This window comes from Anarrhichthys ocellatus, unplaced genomic scaffold (genome assembly GCF_004355925.1).
Source record: "Anarrhichthys ocellatus isolate YVR2014 unplaced genomic scaffold, GSC_Weel_1.0 scaffold17, whole genome shotgun sequence".
Classification (NCBI taxonomy): Eukaryota; Metazoa; Chordata; class Actinopteri; order Perciformes; family Anarhichadidae; genus Anarrhichthys; species Anarrhichthys ocellatus.
This window is the reverse complement of record NW_022280047.1, coordinates 6,748,721-6,769,081: the sequence shown is the minus strand read 5'-3', so window position 1 is coordinate 6,769,081 and position 20,361 is coordinate 6,748,721. Positions and strand designations below refer to the sequence as shown.

Below are 20,361 nucleotides of genomic sequence, written 5' to 3'. Positions count from 1 at the left end.
ACACACACACACACACACACACACACACACACACACACACACACTCTAAACAAACACTCGACGGAGCAGGCTGTTACCACACTGTCAAGCTTAGTGTTGAATGATTTTCATGATGCGATTATACAGCCAGTGCGCAGCCAAGTTTTCGGACTGACTGATTTATTTATTCATTATTGAGCTTTAACCAGAACAGGCTCATGCCTTGGCCTCTACTCTAAAAACAATAACTTCTGCGTAGCATTTCAAGACAGGCTGTATTTTTGGACTTTGTTCCGTGCATGTCAGTTTAAACATCAAGCAAAACACACATAAGAAAGAGAGCATGTGATAGACTGCAGAACTGCCCACATCAGTTACTGTAATCTTGAATTGAAATACAAGCACAGAGCGGGGAATTATAATCATGATGTGATGAAACGGGTAGACGAAAAACAAACCCTACATGTGCATGTCAGCACTTTGACTTTTACCAGCTCTAACACGAGGCGTTTTAAATGGACCAATCGGAGCACAGACAGGCTGCGTGTCGAGTCAGTTTGGATTGGTTGCAACATTTGTACACTCAGTTCAACTGGCACAGATCCAGCAGCTGTAACTGACTTTTCCTTCATGTATTTGAAAGGTCGACCAATAACTTCCTCGCACAGGAAGGTGATGACTGGGCGTAACCCGAGCAAATAAAACACACCTTAAACCTGGGAGCCTGCCAAAGAAGACAGAAACACACACACACACTTGCGTGGAAACAGAGTCCGTTTGACAAAACCTCCAGTCAGTGGAGTGGAGAGGCGGCAACAACAACAACAGTTGCAGTTACACAGTGACAGCACCTTACACCACTGACCGTTCCCCCAAAGGCATTTTTCAAACCAAACCACAGACCAACTGCGGCTCAAAACAACCACGCTGTGACCCAGGGAGCAGCCGTTACTCTGAGACAGAAAGCTTTTCTTCAGGCCCCTGCTGCTGACAGACGTACGAGTCACAAATAACACGTAACAAATAGGTCACACTCACAAATATGTTTGACTGATAAAACGATGCCGTCACTGAGCTCTCTGCACCTAACGTTACAGTCTGGTCTGCTGTACAAACCGAGGACCCATCACTGTGTCCTCGGTGACAGCCACACCTGTAGGTTTTGGCGGAGTCACCCGATATACAATGTGGGAGGACAAACAGGAGGGAGGAGGTGGTTGTGACTGACGGGGTGAGCAGAGAGAAGACAACCCTGGAGAAACTAGGGCAACCTCTTCAAGGCAATGCTTTACAGATGTGTCTTCCCAACTCTTTTTTTTACTCACCGATATAAACCAGACAAATGATTACCTTATTTGGTAAGATATAAGAAATGTTTTAATGTTTCACAAGCAGGCCTGCTAAGGCTTGTGCCGTACCGTTGGGTCGCTTTGAGTCACTTCCTGCCAAGCAGCAACTTTCTATGGAGCCAAAACCTCAAACCTCCATCCAGAGACATCAGAGTGATGTAGCTCAATCAATCACATCCAATTACAGAGTTCATGGTTTTGCCGTAATCCCGACCAGCTGGCGACACACTCCCGAGGACAGCAACACCCTCTCAACTCATCTGCTACACATGAAAAAGACTCAAATAGGATTTTCAAGTTTGTGTGGTCGGTTTAATTTATTGCGCCACACACGGAAACGGCCTCAGAAGTGGTAAAATATGGCAAGAAGTCGAGGTTCCTCAGGTAGTTAAAGTATACTGTGGTGCTATTCATGGCTCTGCTGTCCATAGCGGAGCTAAATGCACACGTTGTAACAACTACCTGTGGGTGCAGCACTGAAACGGGATTACATTAAACCTGTGGAAGTGAAAAGACCACTCGGCTAAATTACAGTGCAAATAGAAAGAAGACGCTGCACAAGTTGAGATTTGCCTTAATTACACCCCTTTTATATATTAGAGCATGTATCCATAGCAACTGAAACCCTGGGATTGTCTCGGTGCTGAATGGTAGCGCGTGTTAGTTTAAATACTATTTAGGGATGGGTATACTTTTTGTGACAAAGTTGGTATTGAGAACCTGGTCAGATTTCCTGTTTATTTACATATATTTTTGGATTCAAATCATAATTTTACCTTTATTACTATAATTTGACTGTATTTCTTCTGCATTTCGTAGGAAAAACATTCAAATATACCTGAAAGAAAGGTGACGAAAAAGGTATCATTATGGTATAAATACAAAAATTCACTTGCGACACGAGAATCGCAAATTTCAAATAGCCAGCCCAACATGCTATGCGCGTTTCTCCAGTTGTGTTGTGTTTCCAGAGTCAGGTCAAACATCACAGCCTGGTGTGTGGACAATGTCTACCTTCACCCTCCCACACACACACAACCAGCCCTGTCTGGGAGCACAACGACCCCTCAGGCCGAGACCCGACCTTTTGACTCCCAGTGGGTGTGCATGTGTCTCAAATGCCGTTTTGTGCTCAACACTTTCTACTTTGTGAACTATGACGTGTCGAGAAAAACTCCCTGACACAAAGGGGTATGTATACTTTCTGCAGGCGTGTGTGGAGGTCACGTGCATGGGTATGAGTGAAGGGTTAGGGGTTACTGTGTGTTTGTGCATTAAATGAGGGCTACAGTAATAATTTCCAGAGCAGCCAGAAGGTTAGAGTGCAGCCAGGCAGCAGATCGGATCAGTGCTTTAAACGTACTTGTGTCAAGCCCACAAGTGAGTTTGCCCTTATAAGGACACACGGGACACTCCGGGTAGCTGAAGTGGATTGCCAGCTGCCACGGAGGAAACCAGACTGGTACAAACATTGAGACACAAATAAACAAATCGAGAAAGACCAACAGGGTGAGAAAGTTCAAAAAGATTTGTACCACCCTCATTGAAGCCCAACGCAGACTAGATTTCTCGCACTGAACGGAAAAACTGAAAATTAGGTGATTGGACTGCAAATAGTAATAAAAGTACTAATTTTGCAGAAACATGTCAGTCAACCCTGCCAGTGCTTTACTATTATATATGGATATTACATATGGATATTGTTTGGATCATTATTCCTGCTGCAGATGTTTTCGGTGGAGCTTATTTGAACTCCTTCATACTCTGTTGTTCAGTTTGGGTAGTTAGGAAGGGTTTGAACAATTATAATGTGCAAAGTAACTAAAGCTGCCAGACAAATGTAGTGGAGTAAAAAGTACAATATTTCTCTCTGAGATGTAGTGGAGTGGAAGTACAAAGTTGTGGAAATACTCAAGTAAAGTACCTTGAATTTGTACTTATGTACTTAAGCAAATATACTTGTTATCTTCCACCACTGATCATAATATTTACTCTTACCACTCGCAGCTTATCAAAACCAAACAATTTACAATGCACGCATACAGTAGGGCGACACACCACACCCACTCAAAAATGGAAATACAACAAGGATACATGAGAGCCCTGCAAGGCATGGGACTCCTGGATTTCTCAGAAGAAGGAGTTTCAGTCACCTCTCTGCTGAAAAATTAACAAAGAACCGAATCAGATTCAAGGTTGAAACTCATTGTGCTAGAGTGCACACTGAGCCTTCATTGTCTCAAAGAAAAAGAGGGAGTACCTGTGAAATATATACAAGCCGGGGAGGAAGAGAGATGACTGCACATGTGGCAATGTGCTCTGTGTGAGTGCAGCTACACGTGTGGGAAGCCTCAACCTTTATTAATAACCGGATGGTAGGACAGACCTGGGAAAAAGTGTCTCCCCTTTACACATGAGGTAGCAGGCATAAAGAACGGACGCATGGAGGAATGCATGTGGGCCGGGGGGGGGGGGTCCAGGCATCAACTATGTTCTGTACCACTGTAATGAAGCACTGAAGACAGATCTGGACTCACACGTGTTACGGACTCATGCCCATAGTAGAGTCTTACATTAGTGCAGTGGACCCCATGCGCTGATGGATTAATAAGCACACACTTGATTGTGCACACGCAATCATCTGCAAAATGTTGACCTTTCAAGTTCTGAGGACTTCAAAGCAATTTCCAAACTTGTAACATTGCTTCTTATCTAACTACTCGGTCTGGTAATCGTCCACAGTAGAAGATATTTAAAATAGGCTCGATCTCTGGTCTCCGTTTTTTTGGCTCATGTCAAGCTGTCTGCTCCACACATTCTCTGTCCAACCCGAATGCGTCTCGCCTCAGAGCTGCAGGTCCGGTCACAGAGAGGGATCCAGGGCAGGACCTGGTCGGGACAACTGTGCCCAACATTTGGGAGCTGTCCTCATCGAAAGGGTTTCATATCGGCCAACGTAGGCAAAAAGGATGTCTCATCATTCTGATACAAACTGCCAGAACAGTACATTATTAAACCCATACAGACCACGTGAGCATCACTGAGCATGCATTCACTTTCACAGCAGTCAAAGAGGGCAATTCACTCTGATCTTGGGTCAAATGTTGAGTTTGTTTGCATTGGTTCTGGTACCAATTTTCTTCACAGCTTCTTTGTTCAACATACTCATCACAGGAAACCCACAGAGAGAGGGAGCTGTCCACAGTTTGTTAGTACCTCGTGGTCATAAGCAGAAGATCTGAGACAGTTTGACAGATTTCAGCAGGAAGGAGCCGTTATAAATAAAGAGACTGCGTTGGATCCTGCACTTCAGCTGGCCTCGTCCTGTGAGCGGACCCAGGTCGCGGCAGGAGCTACAGCATGATGAATCTTCTCCAAATATGGGACATCACCGGCCGAACCAAAGCACTGCGTGACTGGCTCTTTTGGTTTAATGAGGAAAGAGCCAGGAGGAGAGAGGGATGTCCCACAAGAGGAAACAGAGCGGGTGGTTAGAGCACTTTGGGAGGCTGCAGAGCACAGTTTGTTCTAATAGATCCATGAGAGCCCGCCGTGCCGACTCTGAAACGGCACAGTACCTAAAACAACCGGTGTGTGACAGACAGACAAAACCAAACAAAATTGAACAGATCAGCTGTTATTATCTCAAGTATGCCACAAACCATCAACATCCGTTGGATGATTTCTCGTAGCTCTCGGGAAATGGCTCTTTCCCGAGGGAGCCAATTTAAAGAAGACAAACCACAGTGTTGCTACATTTCTCTCCCGTTTCTCCTTCATCTGTTTCATGTAACCGTCCTTTCCTAAGCTTGTGAAATGTGACACATTTTTTTACGCCTTTAATTCAGGATGTGACTTGGCAAATAAGACCCAAACATTTCTGATCCTGCAGAGAGCTGCTTGCAGTTTCCTGTATGCGTGCTTTTTTTTTTCCTCTCTATAAAACAGAGCCACACCTTTATTCCAATGTAAAGCCAAAGACTGCTGAAACTCCACCGTACTCATGGCCCCTTAAAAGTGAGACTCTGTGTTTTGGGCAAAGCACATGGGTGCTGAACATTCAAGGAATTTTACTAGCATCTCTGTAATTAATCCATCTAAAGTGGACATTAAGCTAGTTTCTGCACACATCAAACACACATAATGGTCAGTTTTGATCTTTAAATCCTCTACGATTTGATGAGTGAGAAAGTCTGCTCGTATCGGGACATTATAGATAAAGCATGGAGACCTGTGAAACAGCAGCCATCGAGTAGATTGTACACATCGGAAAAGTGTTTCTTCAGAGTCTAAAACACCTGGAAAACAGTATTTATCACAAAAACAAAACTTTGGGAGCCTTAAGCATTCAAACTCTAGCCAGAGCGACCTGGTGGTGGCGAAGGAGACCAACTTCAATCCCTTATCCAGACTTTTTCCATTTGGCATAATGATGATCCAGACAGATGGAGCTCAGTGATAGAAACCCTCTCTGCTGGATCACTTCATTCCCACACAGACGTAAACACCAGAGCCGCTGACAGCAGAGTCTGTCTCATATCTGATGCTCGCAAAAATTGCTCCAATTTGTCACGCTGCGACTCTTTGGCCTCCGTCAGTAACCACAGGTTTATGATATTTTCATAGTGAACTGGTTAATTCATAGACAAGGTGCACAAGCAGTCGCATGCATGGTTTACACCTTGAAAACACTCACGGTCACAAACTGTGAATTCACTCACTGTAAGAATGTAAAGCACACTACAGCGCTGACACAATCCGTATTAACCGCTGTGAGGTGTGTTTGTTACACTGCTGTGTGCGAGTGTTAAACTGCCACATTGTTCTTTTATAAAAAGACAAATGCCAGCTTATGTTTCCAAGGTATCGTTCACATATGACAAAACAACAAGTATCCTCTTTCATGGGGAAATACGACTCAATGAACTCAATTTCAACTGTAAACGTGGAGCAACGTCTGAACGTGTGCGCCACTTACTCAGCATGATTGTTCCAGAGCAACAAAGTACTTAAAGGCCAAAGACCAAGAATAGACTTTCATATGCACATCAGCACAAAGTCCCCTGCTTTTCTTTTCTCATCCCTTCAGAGCCAAAGCGGCCGGCTATTTATAGCAGTATCCAGAAACAGAAGTTTCCTGCTTTATCAAACAAACAAGTGACTCCTTATCTCCCTGCAGCCTGGCCGTGTATCTGCATATTGACTGTCAGAGACTGAAGTCTGCAGGCTGGAACTCGACTGCACTTGTTGTTGCGATAGACAACAATGCAGCAGTGTAGATAACTTGGCCTGTGTCAGTTTAGAAGGAAGCGTTTGCCTGCATGGGGAACTGTTCACAGCTCAATCTTCATTGCCTCCTCGCTGACACCTTTCAAACAGGCTCAGCAGAAGTAGAAAAAACAAACAGGTGTGCACCGTGATGGCTGTGCTTGTAGTTTTAAATGGTCAGGAGCATAAAAGTCTTCAGACTCTTTTCTTTTCGTGAGGAGCAAAGAGCCGGGGAGCTGTTATCAAAAGAAGGTCCGTTGCATGCAACAGCTTGTATCTCTGCAGCCTCTTTGAAGACAGAAAAACCTTTTTCAAGATAGTTACAGAGACTCAGGTTAAGTCTTGCCCAATCCTGCTTCTACTATTTAAGTCTGTCTCTTGAAATGTTACGTATAGCCAGCATAATGTATTCAAAGTCAGCAAAGATTTGGTATTTTCGCCTTAAAAAAAAAAAAATGCGATTATCATAATAGTTGGCAGTTAAAAAAATGAAGGCAGAAGACATTTTTAAACAAATACGGCCCCAGATAACATTTGCCTCAAGTGTAAGTGACAACTTTAAAAAGTTAATATATATCAGAATGTGTCCCAGACAACAGTTCTATAATGCACCATCATTTTTTCAATGTATTTGTTCCTGATGAGGGGTCTGACATTTTGGACCATGTCCCTGGGGGGGGGGGGGAAGAGATCCTGAGGGTTCACAAAACAAACCCATTCTTCCTCCCCGACTGTAACCGTTGAGCCCTTGTCAACACACAAAGGGTCCAGAGAGCCATAAAACGAAGGCCCAGGGGTCCAATGTATCACAGGGGCCGGACCACAGAGAGAAGCTGCCCTTTTTTTAAACATGTGTGAAAGCCTCTCGCTCACCAGGGAAAAGGACGCTCACAGGGCCGGCAAGAGTTACAAATCATATGCGAGACATCCAGCATGTGAAATCAGCCCAGCAGGCGCCACTGACGGGAAAGTCTCCTGCGGTCACGTCAATTAACAGGTGCCACAAACAACAGATACCTGCAGGTCTGTCACATGCACATAGGAAACTATTGCCACACCTGTAACACCTGATAATCGTCGCCTTCCGAGCTGCTAATCAGCTGATCACATCTATTTTTAAGTGACAGTGGTTGGAGTGGTTTGGTTGGAAAGAGCTTTTCTTCCGACTGGCCTCAGCAGCTTTTGTCCATTCAGTACCATTCAGACAGATGACCCGCAGCAAACATCCTCTCCCAAAGAAACTGGGACACCAACTGATTATTTCTGTTGATATTTAAATAATTGTGGCGGGCCGAGAGAAAAGAAAAATGCTTTTCCTGGTTGCCATGGAGGGGATTAAATGAGCAATATAAAAAGGCAGCCGGGGTTTGAATAGAAGTGTAGAGAAGGGATTACTGGAGTTAGAGAGGCCGCCATATGACCTTCTGACTGTTTAGCTCATTAAGTTCAACACAGGCCTGCAGTTTGTGTTCGTTATCCAACTGTTGTTTCATAGAAGCTCCTCCACCCGGCTTCACTACGACTTTAATAAAGCCCGGGCATCTCCGAGTATCCGTCATCTTTTACCGGCGTCGTGAAAAACTCCTCAACAATGAATGAATATAAAAACACCACAGAATGGGGTTTTAGATTGAATGAAAAAAAACAAAACACAAAAGCCTCCATTTATGTCTCCGTGGAGCTGAATTTAAATTCCATCACATCCCCATATGAACTTCTCCTCTGAGTAGCAAGTTTAATCAGAGTTTGCTTCCTTTGAGTTCCCTGTGGAAAACTCTGACACTCGAGTCACCGCAACCACCATCAGTGAAAATGTGGGATCTCGGTGACCTTGTAGCTGGTGTGTCAGTCACGTGTGAGGGGAGGAGAGCCACTCAGCTCCATGAATCCAGAGCCGAGGAGAGATCCAGCTCAGTTATGGGTCGACTGTCAGCGTCACCTGAAGACGAACCCGATGAATTCCAACGTCTGCATGTATATGCCGTTGCTTTTCTGCTGCTGCAGCTTTCTGAGACAATGCCTGTGTTTTTACAACGAGCTCCCTGCAGCGCATAAGGCCACACAAGAAGATTCACACAAAGCTAGATTTATTTCTGGTTATTTCATCTGAAATAAAATATGACTGAGATAAAAAGCCGGTTAAGAGAAACCCTCTGAATCACATACACCTAAAAAAAAAAACTGGAGTTCTACTCACTTAAATATAAAACCACAACAAAGACATATTAGAACACTAAAGGGGTCCAGCCAGCTTGAGATGTCCTCATTCTTTCCACTTCCACAATGTGTGGGGACCACTTTGAGTCCTTTATAATCATTTCAACTTTCCTGCTTTGCTCATATAAATAAACTCATAAATGTATGATCAAAGCAACCAATACTCTAGTTGAGAATAAATCATTATGCTGAAGGGAAATATTATTTCCCTCATATACTCCTGTATGTCACTGGTGATAAAAGTCTGGACTTTAAGTGATTTATGAGAAGGGAGCTCTTTGGCCAGACTATTTCCAGACTTTGGGGGAATAATGATTGAATAAAACACAACGTTTATACCCCGCCTTGTTCCAAAGTCAACAGCCTTTTCTTGTCGGGTTTACTGATCTATAAGAAATCGAAATGGTTTTCTGAGATGGTCTGTGCTTAAAGTACACAGACTTGGTAAGAATAACAAGTTAAAATCAGACAGCGTAATTTAATCTTACATGTGGTCAACAACACCGCTGTATCTACCTTCACTTTAATGTCACAAACTCCCTGGTCATGATATATTTGTAGTAGTCATGAATGATAAACCATACTAAAGGACAGATGCTTCAGCTGTTGCGTATGTGTAACTATGATTCAGACAAACCCAATGTAACTATGTCTAAACAGGCTGACTCATGCGGCCTTGTAAATGTTTCTGTGTTGCAGGTGTCATGATGTCTCACCTTCCTCAGGAAATAGTTAGGACACGATGACGAATGCGGCTGTGAACCAGGAAGTCTTTTACCTTTCTCTTTACATTATCAATACTGATTTGCTGCTCACACTTACTCGCATACTGTCTAGACCGATGATCAAGACGTAATGGTTGTGAATCACCTGCAAGTGATATGAACATGACTTTCTGACACTATTTTGTAGTGGAGATACGTCTGATATGCGTCATCGTAAATCAAGGTTTACTGGAGTCAGTTTTGGCTACCACACTGTTTTCTTCATGGACCAATCTGTCATAGTTCACAAACCAGAGATTTAAAATGATGTAGATAAAGAAAGACTGTTACCTGATTATCATAATTGCTGGCAATTTAACTCATCGATGAATCAATTTAAGGTTTCACATCAACTTTTAGTTCACAAAAACACAAAACAAGCAGTAATGCACTGTAACTCACCACTCAACTGACTTACAGTCAGACACTCTCAATTAGATCTGCAACTGACAACTGTTCTCATTAATCTGCTTATTATTCTAAATGCCTGTCAGAATACCCTAAACCCAAGGTGACCTCATTAAATGTCTTGCTCTGTCCAATCAACGGTCAAAATGTTTATCTATACGATACTGACACCAAATCAGTTATCACACAACAAAAAGCCCTTTATGTGTGTGCAGACATACAAGTCCATGTTCAAATACATGTTCCTTATAAAGTAATAACCAGCCTGATACCACTTCATATGATCTATGCGAAGTATTAACTGAGTTACATCCCTGACTGCTGACTGCTCTATTCATCTCTTAATCTCAGGTAGCTGGTCCACTTCCATGAGCAGGAACTTCCCTGCAGAGCATCTCCGCTCATCTACTCACCAAGGCTCGGAGAGAGGACTCATCCAGCGCCGAGTAACTCTCCACGGACATGTTGATCTTCCTGCTCGTGCTCAGGTGAAACGAGACGGTGTGGATGTTGAGTGGTTGATGCGGTCGGTCAACGTGTGGTCTCTACCACCTGCACGACTCGCTGCTGCTTTCTGTGTCTGGAACGTGTCTCAAACTTCAGCGCAGATAACGATCAGAAACGTCCTTCAACGAAAGTAAACGCGCGTCGCGCTTATGGAGAGCATAACTCGGTCCTCTGTTCTCGTCTCTTAAGTCGTCGTGAAAGCAGAAACTGGCCCACACGCACTCTCAGGGGGACGTTGGCAGCTTTTTTTGAAAGGAGGATTCCCACTGAAAGGTGTAAGCCCGCCCCTCTCTGTCGCCGGCTTCTCCCGGCGCTCATTCAAAGCGCGCCGCTCTCTGTGGGGAGACGCGAAACAGCGACCGTGTATGGGGGGTGATTAGTGCCACTAAAGTCTAACGGGTGGAAACACATGAAGGCATTATAACTCTAACATTTTAATAAAAGTACACTGTTTGACATGTTTTTCCACAATAGCCATTCGGTGTATTTACATTCCGTAGTTACCTCTATATATATATATATATATATATATATATATATATATAGTAGTTTCCATTGTTAGTGGCATCCACTAGTTTTGTTTTTGTAATACAGCATTTGTTTTCAAGGAAATTCCTCTGGAAATGAACCACTGCTTATAAACTAAACACAACTAAGTAACAGCCTGAAAAGGTCTCTAATTTCCCTCTAATTAATACCAGATTCTTTCCAGGAAACGTCAGAGAAAACAAGGAAATTATGAACCTGGTAAACAACGCAATAGCATTTTATCTCCTTATATGACGGTCTAAATTCTGTTTCAAATCCATGAGGCCAGGAATAAACTTCTGGTGAAGAAATACTAAATACTGTTATTTGTTTTATTGTCCTAAAAGTATTCAAAATGACTCCTAAAGACTTACTAATTCAAAGGCAACTGCAATGACGCATGATGTTAATTGTGTTTCCATAGTTCCCCTTCTCAGGCAACACCTACTAATTGGCCACAAAAATCCCTTCATAACGATAAATATGTTGGCTATTTTCCACACGCTACCAGCGCTTTAATATTCAAATCTTCTAATTGTCTTGAAATTCAGTCATCTTAAGTTGTAATAACACAAACATGTGTTTGATCCTAGCGTGACTGAAAAAATGCCCATTTCTACATTGAAAACAGCATTGTTGTCAAAGCTCCTCCTGCTCATCTGGGGCACTTCTCACCCCTCATCAGCAGCACCATGATAGGAAGTTTATAAAAGATTTTTCAGCCGTTCTTCTATGCAGAGATTTGGTATCATGGCCTGTAAACTGAGGTGAGCTTGATGTATAAAGAGGTATGAAACAACACAGAGAGAATACAAGCTGGAGCCATGGATCTCCTCATTAAACATTTAATAGCCACACAAGACAAAGAGCATCAAGACAGTTGTTCTGAAACAGGAATAGTCATCCATGTGGCGTGAGAGCCTCCAGTCAGACCAAACACCAAAGCAGGAGATTTCACTGATTATTTGCTCCTCGACAGTTGATTATCAGACGTTAATCAGGAAACCGCTCTGGCATCGTCTTCAGTTAAAAGGTCTCAACCATCTGTGGCACAGGGTTGCCTATCTTATATGTATTGCTGAAGTGGACCCTATGTTACACACAACATACATCGTATCAATCTTAAATCCTATATGCGGAGGTGCAGCACACAACATGTTTCATACTACTTCAAAGAAGATTGGACAGGAGACACAGCTTCAAAAGCCACCTCATCTTAACACCACATATATAGTTCTACAGGTATGATTAAAAAAAAATCTAAATATTACTGAAGAGTATTAAAGACAGATGTTCAACAGTATAAAAAGACAAATGTTCAATTATACAGGTTTTTTTTTTTTTTCTTTCGTGGTCAAAGATGCATAAATGTATCAAATCTGTTCCTCAAAGCCCTTTTTTCACAAAATAATCTGTCAAAGTGCTTCAGATTACATACAGATTCAGAAAGCAACAGGAACACTGAAGGACCCTGAACGAACTGGCAAACAGGGTGAAAACAACACGTTCTTGGTTAGTTAGACAAATGCACAGCGACAAAGTCACGCGTCTGATGTTCTCCATGTTCCTCAATGAGCCATGACACCACGTGTACACGTGGTGTCATGGTTTTTTGTTTTCTCAGTAAAAGAAACAAAAAATAAATCTAATTCAACGCAAATAAAATTAAGTTCATACTTTATCTTTTAAGGTTGGATGTTAGACATACACAGATTTGAAGAAGGGGGAAAAAAAAAAAAAAAAAAAAAAAAAAAAACTTGAAATAAAGCAGAATATGCATTAATAAACCAGATGACTTACATAGACTATAATCGTAAAACTCATTAAAATATAAACTGAAGATAACTAACACTCACACAGGCACTTGTCAGATAGGTATACGTTTTGTTTTCAAGAGTGTGCAAGAAGATAAATGAATGTTTGAGTAGGAGATTTGGTTTTTGTATTTCTCCACATGCTCTCACTCTTCCTGCTGCTCTTCATTCTGCTTCTTGGGCAACTGCAAATGGACAAAATACAAAATGTGTTGAGTGGCCTTAAAAAAGGGAAAATGCACAACTAAGCAGACTTTACACTGTGATGCTTTAAATATTCTGTGAAGAAAAGCATCTACGACGTTACAGAAATTATAACTTTCTCTATTACGAGCACTTAAATGACCCGGCAGCAGCACGTCCATTCTACAGTAATACTGTTCTATTTCTCATGTAAATGTATGAATACATTTTATATAACCTTGTGTTTCCCCCAGAGTATAAAACTACTGTTACAAACGAGGACAAATTAAAGAAAACAGGAGTCTAGCCTGGATGATGTGTAGTGAAGGTACCGTCACTTTCACGGTACAAACATAAATCAACATCACCTCAACAGAATGTGTTGTTTTTAAGAAACTTGAGGTTTACCTTCGTCAATGAATTTCTTCTGTTCCCTCTGCCGTCTTTATATTCTGGTAGATGTACTCTGGTGGACAAACACATTCAAATCTGAATATTAATAACATTCTCCACTATATTTACAAAAAAAGCTCAAATCATAGTGGAGCTAAAGTGGTTGAAATTAAATTTAAAAAATGAGTCTCCGTCAACTTGATGATTGCTTTTACCCCTGTAGAGACGTAGAGGCAGACTTGTCGGAGTCGCAGAAAGATGAATGAGCTCCCTCTGCCTCCATGCCCGGCTGCTGAGGTCGGTTTTTCACAGAAGCATCGCAGTTGGATGTCTTCCTTTGACTTGGTAGTCCAATGTAACGTCTCTGCCATTCCATTTGGTTTGGTCCTGGTGGGGTCTCTCTGTCGCATCCAAAGTTCACTTCCGAGAAGTCGACTATATGTGGAACAGGACACACACACACACACAAATGCAGTTTGTTGAAGGGGACATATCTTTTTTTTTTTTTTAAGTGCTTGTGCACCTATATTTGTGTATCTGGAGTGTCTACCAACTGACAAACTGTGAAAGAACACAACCTAGTTAGTTTTGTGCTGTCGGCTGCCTTGATCAGAAAACATGTGATTCAACAAGACATTCCGGTTTGGCTCCCGTTCTTTTGTCACACGCAGGCTCGTTAGATTAAACTGAGAACTGAATATCTCCACCCAGGGCTTGACCGGCCAATCAAAACTTCTGGAGGCGGGCTTAAAGAGACAGGCGCTCAGATGAAGTGTTTCAGACGGACGTTGAATACAGGTATACTCAGACATAGAAAAATGTAATTTCTTTATAACATTAATCATTAAACATTAAAGCATGTAAATATGTAAATATGTTTTCGTAGAAACCCAAAATATAAATTTGTACAAGTTGTAATATTCACAATAGATTCCACACAATACCTTGAGGATTAACTCTCCTTTGAAAATCTGAAGTCATCTGACCAAAGGCATCTTTGGTTGGGCTCAGTGGTTTTTTGACAGATGCTTTTGTTAGATTATTCAGCGGGTGGGCAGTCTGAGGTCGCATATCACACTTGTCCTAGATATAAAGAACACACATTAAATTGGCCATTAGGCAATTACAAATCTGTCTATTTGTTTGATGTTCAACATTCATGAGCATATTAAGAAGGGATTTCTACAGATTGGTTGTTTGGGTCAAAATCTGGAAATCTCTATTGAAGAAATACTTGAATTATGTGTAAACAAAATAGGACCGTGACATTTTTAAGCATTCCTACAAACAAGTCAGAATAATTTCCTTTCCTCAAGGCAAACTGAATAAAGTACTTAACTTGTGACATTTCAATAGTTTTACAGGCTGTTTGACTTGATTACGGACATACCTGATGGTGAAAGACGACAGCCTCCTCCAGAGCGACGCCACAGAACTCACATGGAATGACCACGTCGCCCTCTAGAGGACTGGCTGGAGGACTGTAGGAGGCCGGGGACATCGACCGGGGGAAGGTGGGGATGTTTGAAGCGAGTGTGTCGGGGATGTTGTGCATCAGCCCTGAAGCGTTCCTGCCCATCCTGTCCTCTTTGAGTGGAGACAAGGGCTGCTTGCTGTAAGATGCAAAGGCGGAGGCCGGGCTGCATCCAGTCTGATACAAAGAGAAGAAAGGTAGGCTGGTGAAATCTCTGAGAAAATCATCGTGTGTGTGAGTGAGTGTGTGAGTGCGAGTGCGAGTGAGAGGAAGGCCTCTTGTTCAAACTGGGAAAGGCTGTAACTGCCTTGCTAAGCATCTAAAAACAAAGATAAAGTAAGGTATGCAATTGTTTGCATGACTGGATCTGAGACTCGTACACCGATTAGATTTGTGCATACACCGATATATTTCTCAATCATTTGACAACACACAATTCTAATTGGAAGTGAGACAGCCTGTGGACAGCTTTCAGAGGAAAAACGAAATGCACCTCGACAGAGTACATCACAGCAGGTCTGTCCAACAGGAAGGTCAAATAAAAACTGAAGGCGGGGCTGCAATCACAGTGAAGTATTTCCGGCAGAGTGAGCAGGGTCTGTTAGGCTGGTTGTATCTCACAATCAGGCTCCGGTTGTTGTATTTTACCGCTTTTGCTGTGTCATCATGCATGCAGATATGATGCACTGACCTGGAATTACTAAACTCTCTGCCCTCCTTTTCTCCAGTGATGTGTAGCAGAGTGCGTCAGCTGTGCAGCTTTTACCTCGAACATTATGTGTGTGTGTGTTTTACTTGATTGTGGACATGAATTCTCAAAAGGAGGACTAGCGTTAGATTACGATGTTAGTGCATCATTGATAACAGGATCTATTGGTTACCGGGCTACAGAGGTTTACTACCTCATGGAAAGATAATGTCTTTTTGTCTTTCCTTAGGCATATATTGGCAACAACTAGTCAACTAACAGATTAGCTGATTGACTGAAAAATAATCACCAACTATTTTGATAATTAGTGAATCGTTAAGGTAAGAGATTTCCTGCTCTTCTCTGTTTAACATTGTATTAAACTGAATATCTTGGGTTTTGGACTCAGAAAACAAGACATTTAAAGACATCACCGTGGACTTTGACTTATGGACCAAATGAATAATCAGTTACTCTAAAAAAAAATTAATCAGCAGATTTATTAATAATGAAAATAACTGTTAGTTGAAGCTGACAGTTTCTGGACTGCCCTCACTACGTGAAAACCTTGTTTTCTGACAGCTGGAAGCACAACAGCCGGTGGGGACATGACGTCCAGGTGACCATAAAATGTTTGTTTAAATTCATACCAGCCAATATCGGGATGAGCACAAAACTCTGTCATCATGAGTCAACACCGATCAATAGTGTAACAAATCAAATCTCTCACCTGATGCAAAATGAGGTCCTCTTCGGGAAACAGTTCTTCGCAAAACTCACAAGGAAGCATGGTATCTGTAAAAAAATAATTTTAAAACATTAAACTGACAAAAGAAAAACTCAAAGTCTTGATGTCAAAGTCAAAGTCAAAATCTTCTGCAATTTACCTGCTTGATCGCGTTCCTGGACTGCACTCGTGCTTGTGCCCGTAGAGAAGTTTGGGAAGTTGTTGTTGGGCGGAGAGAGAGGAGAGTTTAAAGAGGTGTTGGAAGTCTTCCCAATCTTGTGGTCCCAGATACCACTCCACAGGTTTCCCTCTACGCCTCCAGCCACCGATTCTACGTCGCTCTGCAGGCTGAGAGCCAGCATGTAGTCCAGGCCCGATGAGTCCTCATTCAGTGTGAGATCACTCTGTGGCCACGCACTGCTGCTGCTGCTGCTGCTGCTGCTGCTGCTATTCTGAAAATCACTCTGCACTACAGGAGAAGAAAGAAACGATAGTTATCCCAGATAATAGTTTTAACTGCAACTACAAATACAGAAATGGGAGAAAAAAAGATATTCACAATCAAGGTTAGCAACATGCAATGTGTTCTTTGGCCCCTAAATGAGCAAAACCTCTCTAAATGGAAATTAATATAAGATAATTCACAATACACTCACTTTGGCTAAAGGTATTTCTCGGGGCAGTATTCTTCCAGTCTCCTAGGCCTTGAGGTCCCCTTGAAGTGTAATATTCTCTGTGATCAAATGGCCGGGGAAAGGCCTGTTGTTCTGCTGCACTGATGTTATTATTCTTCGGGCCTCTCTCTTGGGCTCTTAGGAGGTTTCGGATGGAGTGAGCCTCAAACCAGGGCCCTGGAGGCTGTGGTTCTACCGGACTGCGACTCGTCCGACTGTTGTTCCTCTCTTGGGGTGGTGTAAGGCTTCCACATAAGACCGGATGCACAGCTTGTTCCCTCAACATTACGTTGCACTTGCAGTGCACGCAGGGCTCAGTGCGCGTGCCGCAATAATCCTCGTGTTCTTTGGACTGACTGAAAACAATCTCCAGTTCACAGAATTGGCACGGGACCAGCCGCTGAGAACATTGAGCGCTCTGAAAGAAACAACGATGGTGAGGAAACACGATTTGATGATTTAATTAAGACGGCTGAATATTAGCGTTATAAACAAGGAACAGAAAGGCTTTTCAGAAATACCTGGTGAACAGCAATATGAGTCTTCTCAATCTTCAAACCACACTTGCATGTAATCTGAAATGAAATGGAAAATGTTTTAAAGTTGCAATCCAGTAACACACGACGTTGCGGTATCATTGGAATGAGGATTTGAGGTGGCAGTATGTGGTATGTGGTCAGTATTTTCCATAGACAGATGCTGCTTTAGCCAGTTTATAGTTAGCGTGTTACAAACATACATGACAATACATGTGTTATGATATTGACAATACATGTATTGTCAATATCAGTAACTGATATTGACAATACATGTATTTTTAGCAAAAAATAATAATTGCTTGTTCAATACGCAATAAAGCACAATGAGTTCCCTCCGCACAGTTTGGTGGTTTCCTGTCCTGCTCCATTACCGCATGGACACTTGCTCAAAACAAATAACAGGCAAACCTTTTACTCCCCAGACATAACAATCAGAAAGCACTTGTTCACTTAGCAGTTAAGTGCTTTGTTGAGTAGCGGGTCCTGGCTATGCAGATAACACACATTGTCCACGTTTTGGTGTTGGGCCTGCTCTTTAAAAACAGAATACATCTTTTGAAGGAACTGTGTTAAAGTGTCCAGTCATGTGGCTGTTATCTTACCTGAGTGTGCTCCTGCTGTTTGTGCTCCTGGAGGTCAGACCGGGGCACTGGCTCCTGGCATACGTCACACAATGCGATGTTTCTTCGGCAGTGGATCTCATGGGTCGTAAAATTAGCCTCTGGAATGTCATGTTTGCTAAAACGGTAAAGAAAATGATTTAATCCCTGTTTTTACCTCCATATTAAATTGACTCATCACCTGCATGGGCAAAGTACCGTATTCATACTTACCAATTGCCACAGAACTGTGTATTTTCATCTGCCATGACTTAACCGCAGCCTATGGAAAAAGGTTTACCGTTAGTTATTAATGACACTAAACAAGCATGACTGACATGAAAGGAGAACGTGACACTTAACTTAGCTCTATTTTAGTGATCTTTTTGTATATACCTCGTTAATATGCATGTTTGTAGGTATACAATTTGAGATTAATTAACATTAATTCAACAAGTTGAATTTAGAGTCCAAGCTAATTAAATGAACCTGCACCAACATCTGTTTACTGGACTCATTTAAACATGTCCCTATGAATAATCAGGACTAATGTAGAGAGGACAGATAGCTACCACCGTCGTTTGCTTCATGAGAGGGTTGACAGCTCACCCAGTGTTTCCAGGCAGGTAGCTAACGTTAGCTGACAATGATCGCCCGTGTTTACAAGTAGATTCTCCGTCAACGCGAACTGTTAGTCAACAAGCATCTCGAACGACCGCAAAAAGTTGGACTAGGTTAGCCGTGTTGCCTTTAGCTAGCTACGTAGCTTAACATTAAATACCTGTTTAGCAACTACCACGTAGCATACATGTAGCTAACCTAACTAACGTTAACTTCATACGCTCTTTACCACGTAGCTACCAACACAAGAAGCTAATGTGCGGCCAAGTCCACGCAAAACGAGGACAGTCGTTGTGATGTTACTATTTGTCAATTAATCACCTCTGTAGGAAATGTTACCAAAAATAAACCCGTAGACGAGAGCTAACTATTCGATATAATCTTGGAAAACAGATCGTTATTTCCTCCTTCCTCCGTCTGCAATCTGAGAACATGCCCTGAGTAATGCCTCTCAGGCTGTCTACGTACACATCTATTCACCTCCTTTGATACCGGCACAATCCAACCAAATCCTATAAAAACGATTTATAATATTGCACATAGTTTAAAGGCAATACGATGGAGATTCACGGAATGTAAGGGGCGTACATATTATAGAGGTTAAACTTGAAAGCATAGGGTGAACGCTAACTGTAAGCCCCAACCCAGGGAAAACTCCCCCAATCTCTCTCTAGGTTTAATTTTGATTGGCTGAATGAGACCGTGCGCTTGTGAAAGCGTCTCGGGTGACACTCCTGCTTTTAATTTATAGCCCATATCCGATATTACCAACACAATATCTTCTACAAGTGTGATAAAGGTGTCACGGGTATATACGTCATTGACATTTCAGCAACCTTTTCAGCAAGCACGTGTCTTGACTCCGTAACTTTGTGTTTCACCCTCCTGTCTACACCGGAAGTGAGGACGATGTGTCCGTTAACTTCTGCTACCTGTGATCGCCCCTGCGCGTGCTTTGTAGCCAACACGTCACCAGTTGTACTATATAATATACAGCGTGGACGGCTGTCAGGGCTGAAAGAAGATCGTAGACTTTCCTTTAAGGCAGTATGATAATCTTTGGCCGCCACTGTACGTATCGCTAATAAGATCAACTCCCCTGCACAGCTCGTATGTGCGTCAACTGGTCACGTGACCAGAGGGTGCTGGCATGTGTTGGTATTTGTGCTTTATACTTGTATCATGTGTTTGTAGCAAGATGATGCTGTAACAGAAGTCCGCTGAGCAGTCGTTCAAAACGTGCTAATACAACAAATGATTTTTTTTAACAATCAACAATTAGATTTCAAATGAAATAGATACTTATATATATATATATATAGAAAAGCAAATGAAGGATTAAAACATACAATTAAATACAATAAAGTATCGTAAAACATGACAGGGCAATATAAATAAATAGTAAAAATATTAAATTGGGAGCAGTCTCAGTTTTAAGAGCCTTTTTGTTTATTGCTAAAGTTATTGTCTTAATATGTGGTTCCATTTCTTTCTTGAAAACATTAAAGTTAGGTTTTACTTTGGCAAATGTACATTTCTGAATGTAAAACCTTACAACACAGATGGGTTAAAGCACATTTTTCCCAATTAAGTCAGCTACATCAGTCAAAGGGACATCAAGAACAGAAG

At 42.1% G+C, this 20,361-nt stretch overlaps 2 protein-coding genes across 8 annotated transcripts in view; both read right to left on the bottom strand.

The window, feature by feature from the left end:
- Positions 1 to 10,760, bottom strand: part of smtnb (smoothelin b) — a 44,056-nt gene extending 33,296 nt beyond the window's left edge. For 3 of the 5 annotated variants that reach the window (XM_031856240.1, XM_031856241.1, XM_031856239.1), the window contains exon 1: positions 10,399 to 10,759. In XM_031856240.1, the coding sequence (XP_031712100.1) occupies positions 10,399 to 10,449 (51 nt within the window). In that variant the 5' untranslated portion in view covers positions 10,450 to 10,759. Of the gene's footprint in view, positions 1 to 10,398 lie in introns of all 5 variants that reach the window. The other 2 variants (XM_031856238.1, XM_031856242.1) reach the window with 2 other exon arrangements.
- Positions 10,761 to 11,849: 1,089 nt separating this feature from the next.
- On the bottom strand, positions 11,850 to 19,322 carry trafd1 (TRAF-type zinc finger domain containing 1). 3 transcript variants are annotated; one of them, XM_031856838.1, is made up of 12 exons: positions 18,684 to 19,322; positions 18,346 to 18,394; positions 18,115 to 18,250; positions 17,495 to 17,548; positions 16,956 to 17,391; positions 16,460 to 16,768; positions 16,303 to 16,367; positions 14,801 to 15,061; positions 14,355 to 14,493; positions 13,626 to 13,845; positions 13,426 to 13,483; positions 11,850 to 13,019 (listed from the first exon to the last, which is right to left on the bottom strand). In XM_031856838.1, exons 2-12 carry the CDS (start codon positions 18,378 to 18,380, stop codon positions 12,981 to 12,983), a joined length of 1,752 nt encoding a protein of 583 aa, XP_031712698.1. In that variant the 5' UTR covers positions 18,381 to 18,394; positions 18,684 to 19,322; the 3' UTR covers positions 11,850 to 12,980. The 3 variants fall into 3 exon arrangements, with proteins under 3 accessions (XP_031712698.1, XP_031712700.1, XP_031712697.1); XM_031856840.1 differs by having other exon boundaries at positions 19,054 to 19,322; XM_031856837.1 differs by having other exon boundaries at positions 18,721 to 19,319.
- Between the last annotated feature and the right edge of the window lie 1,039 nt (positions 19,323 to 20,361).

Bases quoted from the DNA above. Each gene is read 5' to 3' on its own strand.
- trafd1 (XM_031856838.1), bottom strand. From the start codon at position 18,380: ATGGCAGATGAAAATACACAGTTCTGTGGCAATTG. The intron at 17,549-18,114 runs GTAAGATAACAG...ATTTCATTTCAG, and splicing joins AACAGCAGGAGCACACTCAG to ATTACATGCAAGTGTGGTTT. The intron at 17,392-17,494 runs GTATTTCTGAAA...TGTTTCTTTCAG, and splicing joins CTCATATTGCTGTTCACCAG to AGCGCTCAATGTTCTCAGCG.